Source organism: Hemiscyllium ocellatum, chromosome 17 (genome assembly GCF_020745735.1).
Source record: "Hemiscyllium ocellatum isolate sHemOce1 chromosome 17, sHemOce1.pat.X.cur, whole genome shotgun sequence".
Lineage (NCBI taxonomy): Eukaryota > Metazoa > Chordata > Chondrichthyes > Orectolobiformes > Hemiscylliidae > Hemiscyllium > Hemiscyllium ocellatum.
This window is the reverse complement of record NC_083417.1, coordinates 43,089,981-43,106,681: the sequence shown is the minus strand read 5'-3', so window position 1 is coordinate 43,106,681 and position 16,701 is coordinate 43,089,981. Positions and strand designations below refer to the sequence as shown.

At 39.3% G+C, this 16,701-nt stretch overlaps 1 protein-coding gene across 1 annotated transcript in view; it reads right to left on the bottom strand.

Annotated features, from left to right (window-relative positions):
* tent4b (terminal nucleotidyltransferase 4B) overlaps window positions 1-16,701 on the bottom strand; it is an 89,295-nt gene that overhangs the window by 35,524 nt on the left and 37,070 nt on the right. The window contains exons 2-4 of the mRNA XM_060838117.1: window positions 12,269-12,392; window positions 11,738-11,784; window positions 960-1,080 (exon numbers count right to left, since the gene is read on the bottom strand). Of these exons, the coding sequence (XP_060694100.1) occupies window positions 960-1,080; window positions 11,738-11,784; window positions 12,269-12,392 (292 nt within the window). The remainder of the gene's footprint in view (window positions 1-959; window positions 1,081-11,737; window positions 11,785-12,268; window positions 12,393-16,701) is intronic.

The window sequence follows — 16,701 nt, the reverse complement described above, 5'->3', positions numbered from 1 at the left end:
TTTAATCATGTTCACTTTCATGAATTGCTTCCTGCATATATACCTACAGAAAACGTTTTCTCCTGCAGTGACAGAAGGGAAAGGTTTGAGTGATTAGAAGGAAGGAACGTGTGTGGGTCTCAATCAATGTAGTGGATAAACTATTAAGGACAAGAAACAAACATGGGGAGAATGGAAGTGTTAATTCTGAAGAGAGCAGTTTGAGTGAAAAGTTGTGAGGTGAGGTACAGGCGCCCCCTCAGAGGAGAAAAGCAGTTAATGAAAACAATGAAGGCAGCAAGCAGCAGATTGATGCCTACTGACACTGAAATTGAGGTGTGGTATAGTATTCCTTTGTGATTGGCAGTGAAGGATATGTTGCAGATTTGGAGCAGAGAGGAGAGTAATTAATATCACAAGCAAGAAAACAGAAAAAGATAGGAATTGGACTCACCTTTGTCGACCTTACAAAGTCATTGAATATTTTCCTGCTTTATCTTTACTATTTGGTATTTCTTTCTAGGGTTTCTTAAGGAGATCATTTGGCATCATTTGCCATGTTGTGGAAAGTCATGGGCCTCCTGGCCTCAATGTCAACCAACATAATCATGAGGCATCTGAAAATCCCAGAGCACCCTTTCTTCACTTAAGCTATAGCCAATGTGTTGAAGAAACAGAATCGGATATGGTATAGTGTTTAAATTTAGTAAATGTAATCTCTCCTTAGGAGCTTTATTCTCCCTTGAAACGTGATGCCTTGAGACTCCTACAGAACAGATTTGCTCCCAAGACATTCAGTCACTCCAATAATACAATGTTGCATCAATTTCATTAGTTTTTAAAATTACAATCTATATTTATGAAGAACCACAGAGTTTATTTACTATCAACAAATACTGCAATCACATTTTTGTATTTGCCACTATTTTTTTAAAATCAGCAAAAAGGATTACATGCAAAAATCAAATTGAAATACTTACGGTTGCTTTATCCAAGACTTTGACAGAGCTCTCATCAGCAACACTGTGTTTCCTAAGTGCTTCCTCTAAAGTCCAAAGAGGTAGACTCTCCCATTTTCCAAATACTACCAAGTCAATATCACTGAACAGCAGAGAATAAAAATGTAATGAAACACTTTTTTGATTCAAGATCAAAATTCAACACAAAATGGAAATTTGCACTTCACAAATTTGAGCACGACTCAGCCAGACAGACAATTAGACAGCATTTCATCAGGAAAAGTTAAAAACCAACAGAATACAAGTAATGAAGACAGTTCATGTCATTGTTTAAAATTTTTCAAAAAAGGCTTCCTACAAAAGCACTTAAAATGGGAGTCCATATAAATCAAGTTTGTCTGTAAGAAACACTTCTTCAAAAGTTCTGAAGGGCCATTGGATTCTCAAATATCAACTGTTTTCTCTCCACAGATACAGCAGACCTGCTCAGTTTCTCGAAGAATTTCGGTTTTTGCTCATTCCTTATTCAAGGTGATCTGGAATATTTTGCATTACTTCTTGACTAAATGATTCAGAAGTGGCAAACTGCATACAACACACAGTCCATTTTCATGGTTCTACAAAGGCCAAGCCAAATTTATGTCAAATATTAATAAGCAGATGGTTTCATTTTCTTAATTTGGATACATTTTTAACAACAAAAGACATTTTTTCATAAAAATATGCTTAGTCTCCAAATAATTTTACTGTCTATGTCACAGCAATGATTAATAGCTTGAGTGTTCTTTGATTTAAAGTAAGATTTTTGGTTTCTAGTGTTTAACAGGTAAGTAAAGGAGAAGCAAAGCCAGAAGATCTAAACGAGAAAAGCCATGATTTCTATGGCCCCATTACCAACAAGACTAAGATTGGAACAAGAAATGGTTGATATGGAAAGAGCCTAAAAAGATAGAGTTCCTCTAGTCAACAATGTCATTCATGCAAAGCACAGGGGATGATTGTGCACAGACTCCATTTGGGATTTTGTTTTGGTTGCAACTAACAATGGTCTGTGTGTCCTAAAGCCAAGATTGGTACAACAATAAAAATAAAAAGCAATAGAATTGGAAGAGTAAGTGAAGGTCAAACACCTTCATTGAAAGGAATATCACAAAATGTAGGAATTTGGATTGTCGCCATTACCCAGGGCAATATCTAAACCCAATCCCTCTCCTTAGGCCTGCTGTCAGAGACAAAATTCTAATTCATGTCTGGTACATAATATATTGAACATTCATGCTTAAAATGTTATGGGTTAAGACCTGCATAAGTAATGGAACATATAAAATATTTAACACCACTGATTTACAGTTTTCATAATCATGAGTATTGCTATGGAATTAAATTCTCAGTGCATCAGTAAAATGTCTCAAGATGCCATTTAATAAAAATGGCCTTTGTCTCAGCAGAAACATCCATGCTGTAATAAAACCACAAATCTTTTGATTACAGTGAGCAATGCCATGGGAATTTAAACAACATCAAGTCTTACTAGTGCATGCAATTCCTGTGCCACTATTTGTCTTGTCCAATAACATCCACATAACAAGCAGCTGAATTATACACAGTCAAACTGACTTTTAACCTCCCAAACATTAAGTGATGCTGCTATTCTTTTAAATTTGGAGCTGAACAGTATTGGGCAATATGTATTTTATTTAAAGCGATACAAGATATCAATTATGACTTCCCACAAGTCATTGAGGTCTCATTTTTATTTGTTTGACAAAAAACTGCTGAAACCAATTCCTGTACAGCTTACTTTCAAATAAATTTTTGAAATCATTCACACCATTGGTACAAAATGAAAATCTTCAGAACTTTCCTGATCCTGTAATTTATACTTCAGGTTTTAATGAATAACTATTTGCTGTAGCATGCATAATCGTGTACAACATATAATCACGTTAGTGACTAGTTCAAGTTCTGCTCTCCCAGATCACTAACAGCAAAACCCATGTGTAATATAGGACGTACATACTCCTTCCAAGCATCACTATTTACTTAAATATATATATACACAACATAGCATTTCTTAACTATGTGACATGATGCAAAGTAATTAGTCACATAAATAGCATGTTGGCCTTTACTGCAAGGGGGAGGAGTATAAAGGTAGGGAAGGTTTACTCTAACTGTGCAAGTTATTAGATAAAACATATTAAAAGCCTTACATGTAATATGCACTTCCTTTAATCACACTTACATTTCCTATAGGACTTATTCTAATGGTTCTTGAGAGGAATGACAGTCAATATTACCGAAACATAACAGTCTCATAGGTGTATGACAGGGAATATGCAGAAAGGTTGCTTTCCCCTTGAGTCTAGGACCAGGAGACATAATCCCAAAGTATGTGTTGCTCACTTAAGACAGCAATGAAGAATGTTTTTTTCTCCAGGGAAGTGAATCAATGGCATTCTTTACCACAAAGGCAGAAAAGACTAGGCTGTTAAGTTCAAGGTTGACATAAACAGAGATTTTTAATCAATCAGTAAGGGAATCAAGAGTCATGGGAGTTTAAGATTATCAAATCAGCCATGATCTCACTGAGCGGTGGAGCAGATTCAGTGGGTCAAATAGCCTGTTTCTATTTCTATGTCTTATTGTCTTATGTCCTATATTGGTCCAAGTCCTGCTTACCCATCACTTCTGTTACCACTAACCTATACCCAATATTTTAAACAAAAATATTGTTTTGACATATCTATTTTCTTCTTGGGATGTTAACACCACTGGCTAAGTCAGCATTTTTTGCCATTCCTAATTGCCCTCGAGAAGGTGTGGATGAACAGTCTTCTTGGACTGCTGTAGCCCTTATTGGTATGTGTTCTTACATTCCATTAGGAAAGGAGTTCCAGGATTTTAACCCAGTAACAAGGGATAGCAATAAAGTTCCAAGTCAGGATAGTATGGGGCCAGGAGGGACACTTATCGGTGGTGATTTCCATGCACTTGTGGACCACTGTCTTCCAGATGGTAGAGGTTACAGATTTGGAAGGTGCTATTGAAGGAACCTTGATGAGTTACTGTAGCACATCGTGCATGTGGTACACATTGATACCACTATGCATGTGTTGAAAGGAGTGAATGTTGAATGTATGAGATGGGTTGCCATTTAAGTGGATTGCTTTGTCCTGGATATTGTCAGGTTTCTCGAGTGTTCTTGGATCGGCACTCTCCAAATAACGGGACGATATTGCATTACACTCCTGCCTTGTAGATGATATGTGGGGCACAGCAGTTGAGTTACTCCCCACAGAATGCCTGCCTGCCTTTAAACAGTATATATTTGGTCCAGTTCAGTTTCATGTCAATGGCAACCTTCAGAATGTTGGCATTTGCAACATGCAGTTTCAACTGTGATCTCGACATAAGGGTATTTCATTGGACACTACATACATGCTAATAAAATTATTGATTATGGCTCTTTTACAATATGAATAGCCACTTCTCAAAAGACTTGAGCATATCATCCTCCTTTGAAACAGGTGAAAATTCAAATTCCTTAATTTTGTACTATTTTAACCAGTCTATTTGTTCGATGCAGATGTCAAACCTGTCTGCTAATTGAAACAAAACATGCAGAAATGTTCGCCTCGTACTCTGCTAAAGGTGCCAAGGTGACTTGTTGCCTCCCAGGTACCAGGGCGCAGGATATCTCAGAGTGGCTTAACATTCTGAAGGAGGAGGGTGACAGCCAGATGTCATTGTGCACGTTGGCACAAATGAAATAGGTCGAAATAGGGATGAGTTCCTGCAGAGTGATTAGAGAGAGAGCTAGGAAAGAAGTTAAAAACGAGGACCTCGTTGGTGATAATCTCCAGGTTACTTCTAGTGCCATGTGCTAGTGAGGGCAAGAACAGGAGAATATGGCAGATGAACATGCGACTGAACAATTGGTGCACAGGGCAGGGATTCTGAATTTTAGATCTTTGGGATCTTTTCAGGTACAGAAGTGACCTGTTCAAGAAGGATGAGTTGCAGCTGAACTGGAGGGGGACCAATATCTTGGCAGCCAGGTTTGCTTGTGCTGCAAGGGAGGGTTTAAATTAGGTTGGCGGGGGCAGATAGGATCTTCAACAGCAGGGAGGCAAGTCTGAGTCTCGAAGGAGACACACTAATCAGAAGTAGTAAGTTGAAGAGACAGGTCAGGCTGGAACATGACAGGGGGCAAAGAATTCCTAACTGCATTTATTTAAAAGCAAGAGAGCTGACAGATAAAGCTGATGAACTGAGGGAATGTACGTGGGATTTGGATATGAAAGCCATTACAGAAACATGACTAAGGCAGGAACAAAGCTGAAAATGTGTTGCTGGTTAAAGCACAGCAGGTTAGGCAGCATCCAAGGAACAGGAAATTCGACGTTTCGGGCCAGAGCCCTTCATCATGGACAAGTTCATATGTCAGGGTACAGGTGCTTTAGGCAGGGCAGAGGTGGTGGAATGAGGAGAGGGGAGGGGAGTTGCATTTTTGATTAAGACAAGTATCACAGCAGTAGTCAGATGAAATAACAGACCGATCATCCAGTGAGGCTTTGTGGGTGTAGCTAAGAAATAGGAAAGGGATGGTGATGTTATTGGGGTTTTACAATATCCTCCCAAACAGACAATAGGATTTAGAAGAACAAATATGCAAGGAGATTGTGGAGACTTTTTAGGAGCAATAAGGTTGTCACAGTCAGGAATTTTAATTTCCTTAGAGACTGGGACTGCCATTGCATTAAGGGCTTAGGTGGGGTGGAATGTGTTAAGTACAATTTGTTGAGGAAAGTTTCCTCAAGCAGTATATAGAGGGTCTTCTTTGGGAAGGAGCAAAAACCTGACCTACTCTCAGGAAATAGGGCAGGACGGGTGACAGAGATGACAGTGGGAGAACACTTTGGGACCAGTGACCATAGTTTTATTAATTTTAAAATATTTATGGAGACAGACAAAACTGGTCCACAGGTTCAAGTTCTAAATTGGGGAAAGGCAAACTTTGACAGAATTAGACAAGAGCCTGTCAGGGTTGACAGGAGTAGGTTGTTTGCAGACAAAGGGTCCTCTGGCAAGTGGGAGGCCTTCAAAACATGAGATAGCTAGAGTTCAATGTTTATATATTCCTGTGAGGGTGAAAGGCAAGGTTGGCAGGAATAGCGAACCCTTGATGACAAGAGAATAAAATTTTGACCAGAAAAAAGGCGGCATGGCTCAGGTACAGACCTTTAGATCAATGGAATTCCTGGAGGTATGTAGGGAATACAGAAGTTGACTAAAGGAGAAAATGAGGGCAGCAAAAAAAAGGGGTCAGGTTGACTTGGCTGAGCAGATTAGGGTGAATCCAAAGAGGTCCTTTCAACATAAAGGAAAAATAACTAAAGGGAGAGAATAGGACTCCTCCAGGACAAAAGTGGACACGTGTAGAACCGCAGGAGAGGGGCAAGGTCCTCAATAAATATTTCTCCTCTGTTTACCATGGAGAAAGACAAGATGACTTGGGGAAGTTAGTGGTCATATCTTGGGGACAGTTCATGTCACAGTAGAGGTATTACAATGTATGAAGGTGGATAACTCTCCTGGTCCTGACCCGATAAATCCAAGAACATTGCAAGAGATGGGAGAAGAAATTGCGGGAGCCTGGCTGACATTTTGCGTCATCGTTAGTCATGGATGAGATCTCAGACGACTGGAGGAAAGGTGTGTGTGTGTGTGTGTGTGTGTGTGTGTGTGTGTGTGTGTGTGTGTATGTGTGTGTGTGTGTGTGTGTGTGTGTGTGTGTGTGTGTGTGTGTGTGTGTGTTCATGTCTCACAAATTTAAGAGTTCCTTCATGAAGTGACCAGGAAGGTTGAGGAGGGTAGGGTGGTAGACATAGTCGATGAATTTCAGTAAGGCTTTGGCTAAGTTTCACATGGTAGGCTTCTCTGGAAGGTTAGATTGCGTGGAATCCAGGGTGAGCTGGCAAACTGAATACACAATTGGCTTAATGGTAGGAAGCAGAGGGTAATAGTGGAAGAATATCTGTCAGACTTGAGACCTGTCACTAGTGGATTGCCTTAGGGATCGGAACTGGGCCCATTGCCATTTTTTTTAATCTATATGCACTATTTGGATGAGAATGTAAAAGGCATGATTAGTAAGTTTGCAGATGACACTAGAAGAGATGGTACCGTTGTCAGTGAGGAAGGTTGCAAATTCTGATAACAGGATCTTGATCAGCTGGGGAAGTGGGCCAAGAAATAGCATAAGTGTGAGGTCTTGCATTTTAGAAAGTCAAATCAAGATAGGAGTTTCATGATGAATGGTAGTGGAATGTAGTGGAACAGAGGGATCTTGGAGTTCAGGTACACAGTTCTCTGAAAGTGGAGTCACAGGTAGACAGTGCAGCCAAGTCAGCTTTTGGCACACTGGTCACCATCGGTCAGGGCAACGAGTATAAAAGTTGAGAAGTTGGAGTTGAACAGGATACTGGGGAGGCTGCACTTGGAGTACTGTGTTCAGTTTTAGTCATCTTATTATAGGAAAAAGGCTACTAAATTGAAAAGAATGCAAAAGAAACTTACAAGGATGTTGCCAGGACTTAATGGTCTGAGTTATAGGAAGACGTTGGACAAGCTAGGACTTTTTTCTTGACAAGTTAGGAAACTGAGGGGGTACCCGTTAGAGGTGTCTAAGATCATGAGGCATCGATAGGGTCTTTTGCCAGAATTGGGGAAATCGAGGACTAGAGGGCATCAGTTTAAGGTTAGATGGGAAAGAATAAAAAGGGAACCCAGGGGCAGCTTCCTTCTGTCCTCCAAATCTGTTGCTATCTTCCATTTTTCCAATTCTACTGTCTTCTCCCTGGGTTGTCTTCTTACTTTTTACTGCTTTTACTGGAAAAGATACCTTTGATTGATGATGCCTTCTGAGAGATGTAGTGATACCTCGAATTATAGTTTAAACATTGATTGACGACATCTGCTCATTGTAAATCCTAAATTCTCTTTACTTTTCAGAATTATCAATCGCATTTCTGTTCTCAGTTCTATTAGTTACAATTCTCCTTTCACACCGTCACCTGTGTTTTATATCTTGATGTTAAGTTTGTTTACATTGTCCTCTATTGTATCACTGATTACCCTGCATGTGCTACAAATGCCACTTGCCCCAGAAATTTTTTCAGAGCTTCTGACATTTCTATTAGCATCACATGTTTACCCACAAATTAAAACATTCAAAAGAGAGAAGTTGTTGGTAGTTGATACTTTGCCACAGTTTAATAACTTAAATGCCAGCACAGATTGGAAAGTTTCCAAATTTAATTTCTGTAGACTTGCATAGAACTCACTCAAATTCAATTATGTACTCAAACAGTACTATGCTTAACTTTTTTAAAAATCACAAAATCTGATAAGACTTCATGAGCAGTCAATATATCATTGTTTTGATAAATCTTATCCATGGAAGTTAACAATCTATCAGAACCTTGCAAATTATCAGGCTCCAACTCGAGAAGACTTTTCTTAACATGTTGCTTCTATGTAGTAACAAAAGTGCTAAGGCTATATCTTGTTTCCTGTTTGGTAAAGGAATAACTCAGGTCTGCACTGCAACTTCATGCTTCCACTGGTCATAAGGTTCATTTTCAGAAATGAAAGATGGGTGATCATACTCCAAAACTTTAAATTTTGACTCAAAACATTGTCTGCTGACAATGTTATACTCCAAAAGGGAACAGCATTGAAACGGAATTCAAATTGACACTCTAATGTGACAATTTCATTTCAATTCACTCCACTCCATAAATACTCGACCATTTACTAACTCCTCCTATTTATAGAAACAATTCAAACCCAATTAACTCAATATTAACAAAGAACTGCTGATAGTGGAAATCTGAAACAAAAACAGAAATTGCTGGTAAAACTCAGCATGTCTGGCAGCATCTGTGGGGAGAAAGCAGAGTTAATGTTTAGAGTTCAGTGATTCTTCGTCAGAACTGATAATAGCTAGGGAAAAAGTCTCTCTCTAGTTGTCTCTCTCAGTAGGGAGCAGCTCTATAGTCTGATAGGACTAAATGGTTACAATTGGAAGAAACTCCTAAGGATTAACATGGATGTTGTGGTTCTGCTCGCCGAGCTGGAAGTTTTTGCTGCAAACGTTTCGTTCCCTAGCTAGGGAACATCATCAGTGCTGTTGGAGCCTCGTGTGAAGCGCTGCTTTGATGTTTCTTCCGGTATTTATATTGGTTTGTTCTTGCCGCTTCCGGGTGTCAGTTTCAGCTGCAGTGATTTGTATGTGGGGTGCAGGTCAATGTGTCTGTTGATGGATGTTCTTGCCGTTTCCGGGTGTCAGTTTCAGCTGTAGTGGTTTGTATATGGTGTCCAGGTCAATGTGTCTGTTGATGGAGTTTGGGGATGAATGCCATGCTTCTAGGAATTCTCTGGCTGTTCTCTGTCTGGCTTGTCCTATGATAGTGGTGTTTTCCCAGTCAAATTCATGTTGCTGGTTGTCTGAGTGTATGGCTTTTGATCTTTTGACCATGGATCTTTTGATCAGCCTGCCACAGCACCCAGTCGTCGCTGTGGTTGCAACCAAACACTGAGGGCAGCAGGCCCAACTCCAGTTATCACTCCATCACCACCCCTTCACCCAGAACAAAAGGCCTGCCTCTGAAGACTTTAACCAGAGAAGACTGCACTGAACAGAGTAATTTCACAGCTCCCTCGACCTACCTTTCAGATGCAAATCTAGTCCAAACTGTTGGTTTCCCCGTGTTCATTTTAAAAAAGGGAGGGTTTAAAACAAAATTACTAGAGAAGATATTGATCCTGATTTCAACCCAAGACTTTTAGACAACAGGTTTATCTTTGATGTGACAGATCACTATCCTTCCACACAAGTCTGACAATATAAGAAATTGCAGGAATAGGCCATTTAGTTACTCAAGCTTGTTCTGCAAATCAGTGAACATGACTGATCGGATTGTGGCTGAAAATGTATTGCTGGAAAAGCGCAGGTCAGGCAGCATCCAAGGAGCAGGAGAATCGACGTTTCGGGCATGAGCCCTTCTTCAGGAATCTGATCTGATTGTGGTCAACTTGACTTTCATAACTGCCCTCCTCATAACCTTAAAGTCCCTTGTAGGACAAAAATTTGTCCAGCTCAGCTCTAAATATATTCAATGACCGATCTCCAGTGCACTCAGAAGCAGAGAACTCAAAGCTCCAGAAACTCTCAAACAGAACACAGTCTCAAATGGGTCAACACATGTTCTGAAATTATGGCCCAAGGTTCTAAATTCTGCCAAACTATGCTGAGTATAGGCTCAATTTACTCAAGCTTTCCGAATAAGACAACCTTTCATCCCAGAAATCAACCAACCAAACTTTATCCAAATAATTTCAATGCAATTGAATCCTTCTTTAAACAGAGTCCAAAGATGTACATAATATACTTGGTATGGTCTCACCAATGCCTGGTACAGATCTAGCGAGATCTTTCTACTTTTACACTCTTATGATAAGGGCTAATATTCAATTAGGTAAAAACAATGACCACAGATGCTGGAAACCAGATTCTGGATTAGTGGTGCTGGAAGAGCAGAGCAGTTCAGGCAGCATCCAAAGTGCAGCGAAATTGACGTTTCGGGCAAAAGCCCTTCATCGATTAATATTCAATTCATCTTATGAATCACTTGCCATATCTACATGATGACTTGTGATGATCCAAATACAAGAGCACACAGTTGTCTTTCTTGTAACATTTCCCTCATTTAAAATAATATTTTTATATTCTATACTTCCTTCCAAAATGGAAAACTTCGGATTTTTCTTCATTATATTCCATCTGCTAACTTTTTCCTCAGTCACTTGGACCTGTTTGCAGGCCTCATGCTTTCCGAGCTTTATATTCATCAGCAATTTGGCTACATAACTCTGATGAAATGTAGTGTAATCAATATTGTTATTATAGAGATTAATTTGGAGAAAGTGATTAGGATCACAGCATTCTTCCCCATGGTGCACACTAGTTAACGTGCCAAATCCCAAACAGATTAATTTACCTGTGCCTGTTTCCTGTTAGTTAGGCAATGTGTTAAAACAATCATCTCAAAATGAGTTCTTGTACAGTAATCTTAGCAAAATGACTTTTGAAATCCAAAAGTACACAGTTTGTTACAATCTCAAAAGACTAATGAAAACCATGCTGACTCTGTTTGATTATATTAAAATTTTCTCAATGTACTACTCCCTTTATAGTGGATTGCAGAGTAGTAGTCATTTGAACTAAATATTGGAAGGTGGCCAACATCTGTGGAACTATATCCTGGCAAGCACCGGGAAGGGTTAAGTGGAAACTAAAGATCAAGAAAAATCACAAAAAAAAATGAATTCACACTCAGATCGAAATAAAGTTACTTCACTCTATTAGTGTTAGAAATATCACAGATGCAAATTACATTATTGCAAAAACAAGTGAGATTCAATATGCAGAAAGTACCAGTTTGCAACTTGAACAAGTTTAGGTTTCACGGTGTGGAAAGTTACATTAATACTGAAACTACTTTCACATGTCTTTATTATTTGAAAGAGAATGATCAGTAATAATCCAGAATAAAAATCAATAAAATGTTACGTGTCAGAACGAACTTTAAAGAGGGAAGTTGGCAGTTTCTAAAAATCTAAATGCACATTATCTCAATGTTGTACAAAAAAATTCAGACAATACACCTGAATGGCTTGGCACAAATTCATGAAAATACATTACATTACTTCATGTATTTTCCACGTATTACCTTGTTGGCAAGTATAGTCCAGTGCTAAAACTTCCAAATATCTGCACCTGAAACATAATTTATTTAGCATCAGTTAAGTGGTACAATTCAGGGAACATATTTCAGCCACTGTCACAGTAAAACTTGTTGCACCGAACTACATCATTTGTTGACATTTACTGCCCACTGGTGGCTACAACTGGGTTGTAGTATTCAAATAAAATTTGAGAAGAGAGGAATTGTGCTTAAGACCAAACACATTTTCAAATACTGCTCTCTGGATCTGTTAAAGTATAAAATACACACAGGAGGTCCTGACATAAAATTTTTTAAAAACTGAAACTTTCACAGACATATGGCATTATGCTATTTTCTAACAAAATTAAATAACTTGTAATAATCATAAGTATGTTACTGAAGAAAAATTGCTGAATGTAGACTGATTAAAAGGTTCAATGGGTTTTCTTTGAAGTCAATGAACGACTCATCACCACTTTGTGAACCGACTTTCAGCTATCCTTGGAGAACATTAATGCCTTTTTAAGTACTTACATCAGCATTAGGCCACAGTTCTTTGATGACACTTTCTATTCTTTCAACAACCTCCATCCGCATTTTTTCCTCTTCATGTCTAGGCGAAATGTAGTTGTAGAAGTCAATAATTTCTTCATGAAGTCTGAAATATTATTCAAAAAGTTTTTTTTAAAAGATATGGTAGCTATTTCAATATAATCTAATAATGCACTTAAAGCAGTTACAAAAGAACATTAAAATGCTTGGCTTAAAACAAAGCTCAAAGCTCAACTTCCTCAGGCAGGATTCCTAATCCCATATTGTTGTGGTATTTTTGTATCTCTTTCAGTCCTACTATTGTTCTTAAATGGGGACATGATTCCACCTAAATGGTAATACTATACAACAGTGACAGATTCCAGAATCGAACCTAACTTGAGAATTTTCTTTTTGCAATTTAATGACCATAGTTATCAGTCACTGAATATAATCACAAAAGCCTTTCAATGTTCTTTCAACAAAAACAAAACACAAGTTTATTACATAACAAAAATAAGCTATATACATGATTTGGAATGATTTCATCACAAATTGAAAAAGAACAATCCAATCTTTTTTTCTCAGCAATATCCTTTACAGACAACTCCAGTGAAGTACACTCCAACCTCAATTATCCTATCAATCACCTGAATTTCGGATTTCCGAACAAGATCAAGGTCCCGTAAAACTGGCATTAGGCAACTCAGCAATCAGTTATCAGTTAAACAGCATTATGACATGTATTGCCAGATAACGGAGGCACGTTCGGATAACTGGCACTCAAATTACCATTTGTTTACAATCAGATCAGCATTCCAAGTGATGAGTTAGGCCAGACGAAATACTCTCTACCCATCTTGTTCGGGTGATCAAGATTGTACTGTAGTAGAAGGTGCAGATGAGTTGGAGCCAAGAACATGCATGAATGGAGATTCAGATGGCAACAGATAGCTGTATAGTCTGTGGACACACGCTCAGTTATTGATGACAAACACCCTTTGCCGGTCTACAACTATGTGACTGGTTGTCAGGTAGCAGGTTAAAATTGTGAACTAGACAGAAGAAACCAACTGACGTCCACTGAGTCCTCTGTTCTCTGCATAAAAGCTACTTTAAGCTTGAAGAAAACCAGTTTATTCTTCCTTCAGCAGTTTCTGAAAGGTGTGACGTTAAATTAATATGTTAGACTGGTAAGTATGTACCAGCTATATCCTGTCTCTCCTGCCAGCCATCGAAATCATCCAGAGCAGACATTCTAATTAGTGCAGAACCTTCTCAGAAGAAGCCATGAACTACTGAACTGCTATTCCAGCCTTTTCCTCCACCCACAACACCATTGTTTTTTTCCTATTTACGCCTGTAAATGCATGCACGGATATGCAAGGGGAGGTTAAGGGGCGGAAGTTAGCGCTGACAGTTTTAACTATGATGTGGAAATGTTGGAGTTGGACTGAGGTGGACAAGGGCAAAAATCAAACAACACGAGGGTTATGGCCCAACCAGTATTTTTTTGACAGAAAAGCATCTTAAATGAAACAACTCCCCCCCCCCACCCCCGCAAGTGTGTGTGTGCGCTAGAGAAAGATGTTGAGCAAAAATAAAGGGAGAAAGAAGGGGAAGGAGATTGAAAGAAAGAGGGCGAGCGAAAGAGAAAGAAAGAGGGAGAAAAAGAGAGACAGACACAGATAGACAGACAGAGAAAGAAAAGGGGAGAAAGAGCACATTTGAGTGAGAATGCGTATGTATGCATTTGAGTGAGTGAGTGAAAGAGTCTGGGCGCGTGCTGCAGGGTTACTTGTAGTGCGACATGAACTCATGATCACACTGAGACCATCCGCGTGGGTACCAAACGTATTTTTCAGTCTCTGTTCAGTGATTTTGCATTGTTGCATATCTCCAAATCCACGTTGGAGGATGCTCACCCAAAAACATTGGAGGCAGAATGTCCTGGAATGCTGAAGTGCTCCCCCACAGGGAGGGAATGATTGCATTCAAGAGTTGTTTCAGTCACAAACATAAGACTAAATCTGATGCATAGAACTGGGTTAGCCAAAAGGTATGAAAGTGTAATGAGCAGAGTTGGGAAATGGAGTTGTGTCCTGGATTGTCCATGTACTCAACCTACTGGAATGGGTTTAAGAGACTAAACAGCCTACTCCTGCTCCTATGGGTGTACATACGCATGCTCACACTCAAGCATTCACACACAGACACAGTAAGAGGAATTATTTCATTCAAGATTCATTTCTGTAGTAAATTTGGATCTTGGCTTAAAACAGATTCGAATTGGTGCCTCACACTTAAAGCATACTCTCTATATTGAGAGAGGCTCTGGTGCATCACCTCAGTGAGGCATAAGTATGCAAATAATATTTATGGTACCCTTCCTGCGTCTGTTTTTAAACGGAAACACTTCTTTCACATGAAAAACATCAAACAGGGGCTTGGAGAATGATAATTTTTAAATATCTGCACAATATTACCAACATAATCAATTTGATAAAGCAACACCATATCTTACTTTTGACATAAATTATTTTTAACAAGTCCTATTAACTAAATAGGAGGCATATATCTTACACTGCACTATGCCATACTAATAGTACACAATTTTAACCATGCACTCCAGTGTCTGAGCATCTTTAAATACTCATCTGGACATTGGACACTTGGCAGTCTACACATCCTTTTGACAAGGGAAATGGAAAATGGAAAATGGTGGCAATCACTATGAAAATAAAACCTTTCGTAACAATTTTAAAATAAATAATGAAGGAAAGGCATAACTAGCAAAGGAATTACAGATTCCAAAAGTGGCCCAACCAAAGCTTGGAAATCAAGAGGTAAATCTACAACTATTTCACAATGTCTCAAAAAATGTATCTGCTCTTGTGTGATGTTCTCAAGGGGGAGAGGGGCCAGCAGGAGGTAACTATACACATTGGAACCAGCGACATAGGAAGGGAAAAGGTTGAGATTCTGAAGGGAGAACACAGAATTAGGCAGGAATTTAAACAGGAGGTCCTCGAGGAGTAGTAATATCTGGATTATTCCCAATGCTCTGAGCTAGTGAGGGCAGGGATATGAGGATAGAGTAGATGAATGCATAGCTGAGGAGCTGGTGTACGGGAGAAGATTCACATTTTTGGATAATTGGAAACTGTTTTGGGGTAGAAGTGACCTGTAGAAGAATGATGGATTGCACCTAAATTGGAAGGGGTCTAATATACTGGCAGGGAGATTTGCTAGAGCTGCTCAGGATGATTTAAACTAGTAAGGTAAGGGGGGGCGGGACCCAGGAAGGTAGTGAAGATAGATTTCAATCTGACACTGGTACAATTGAGAACAAAGGTGAGTCAAACAGTCAGGGCAGGCAGGGACAAGGTGAAGTGATAAATTAAATCACATTTATTTCAAAGCAAAAGGCTCAACAGGGAAGGCAGATGAATTCAGGGCACGGTTAGGAACACGGGACTGGGATATCATTGCAATAACAGAAACACGGCTCGGGAGAGGAGGGGGGGAAAAACAGGACTGGCAGCTTAATGTTCCAGGATACAAATAATATAGGAAGGATGGAAAGGGAGGCAGGGAGGACAGGGGAGTGGCATCTTTGATAAGGGATAGCATTACATTTGTACTGAGGGAGGACATCCAGGGAAGTTATTTGGGTGGAACTGAGAAATAAGAAAGGGATGATCACCTTTTGGGATTGCATTACAGACCCCCTAACAGTCAGAGGGAAATTGAGAAACAAATTTGTAAGGAGATCACAGTTATCTGTAAGAATACCAAGGTGATCATGGTAGGGAATTTTAACTTTCCAAACCTACACTGGGACTGCCATAATGTTAAGGGTTTAGATGGAGAGGAATTTGTTAAGCATGTACAAGAAAAGTTTCTGATTCAGTACGTGGATGTACCTACAAGGGAAGGTGCAAAACTTAACCTTCTCTTGGGAAATAAGGCAGGGCAGGTAACAGGGTGTCAGTGGGGGAGCACTTTGGGGCCAGCGACCATTATTCTAAATTGGAGGAAGACCAATTTTGACGGTATTAGGCAAGAACTTTCAAAAGCTGATTGGGCACAGATGTTCGCAGGTAAAAAGGACAACTGGAAAATGGAAAGCCTTCAGAAATGAGAGTCCAGAGAAAGTATATTCCTGTTAGGGTGAAAGGAAAGGCTGTTAGGGATAGGGAATGCTGGATGACTAGAGAAATTGAGGGTTTGGTTAAGAAAAAGGAAGATGATGTCAGATATAGGCAGGATAGATAGAGTGAATCCTGAGAAGATATAAAGGCAGTAGGAGTATCCTGAAGAGGGAAATCAGGAGGGCAAAAAGGGGACTTGAGATAGCTTTTGCAAACAGAATTAAAAGGAGAATCCAAAGGGTTTTTACAAATACATTAAAGGACAAAAGGGTAACTAGGGAG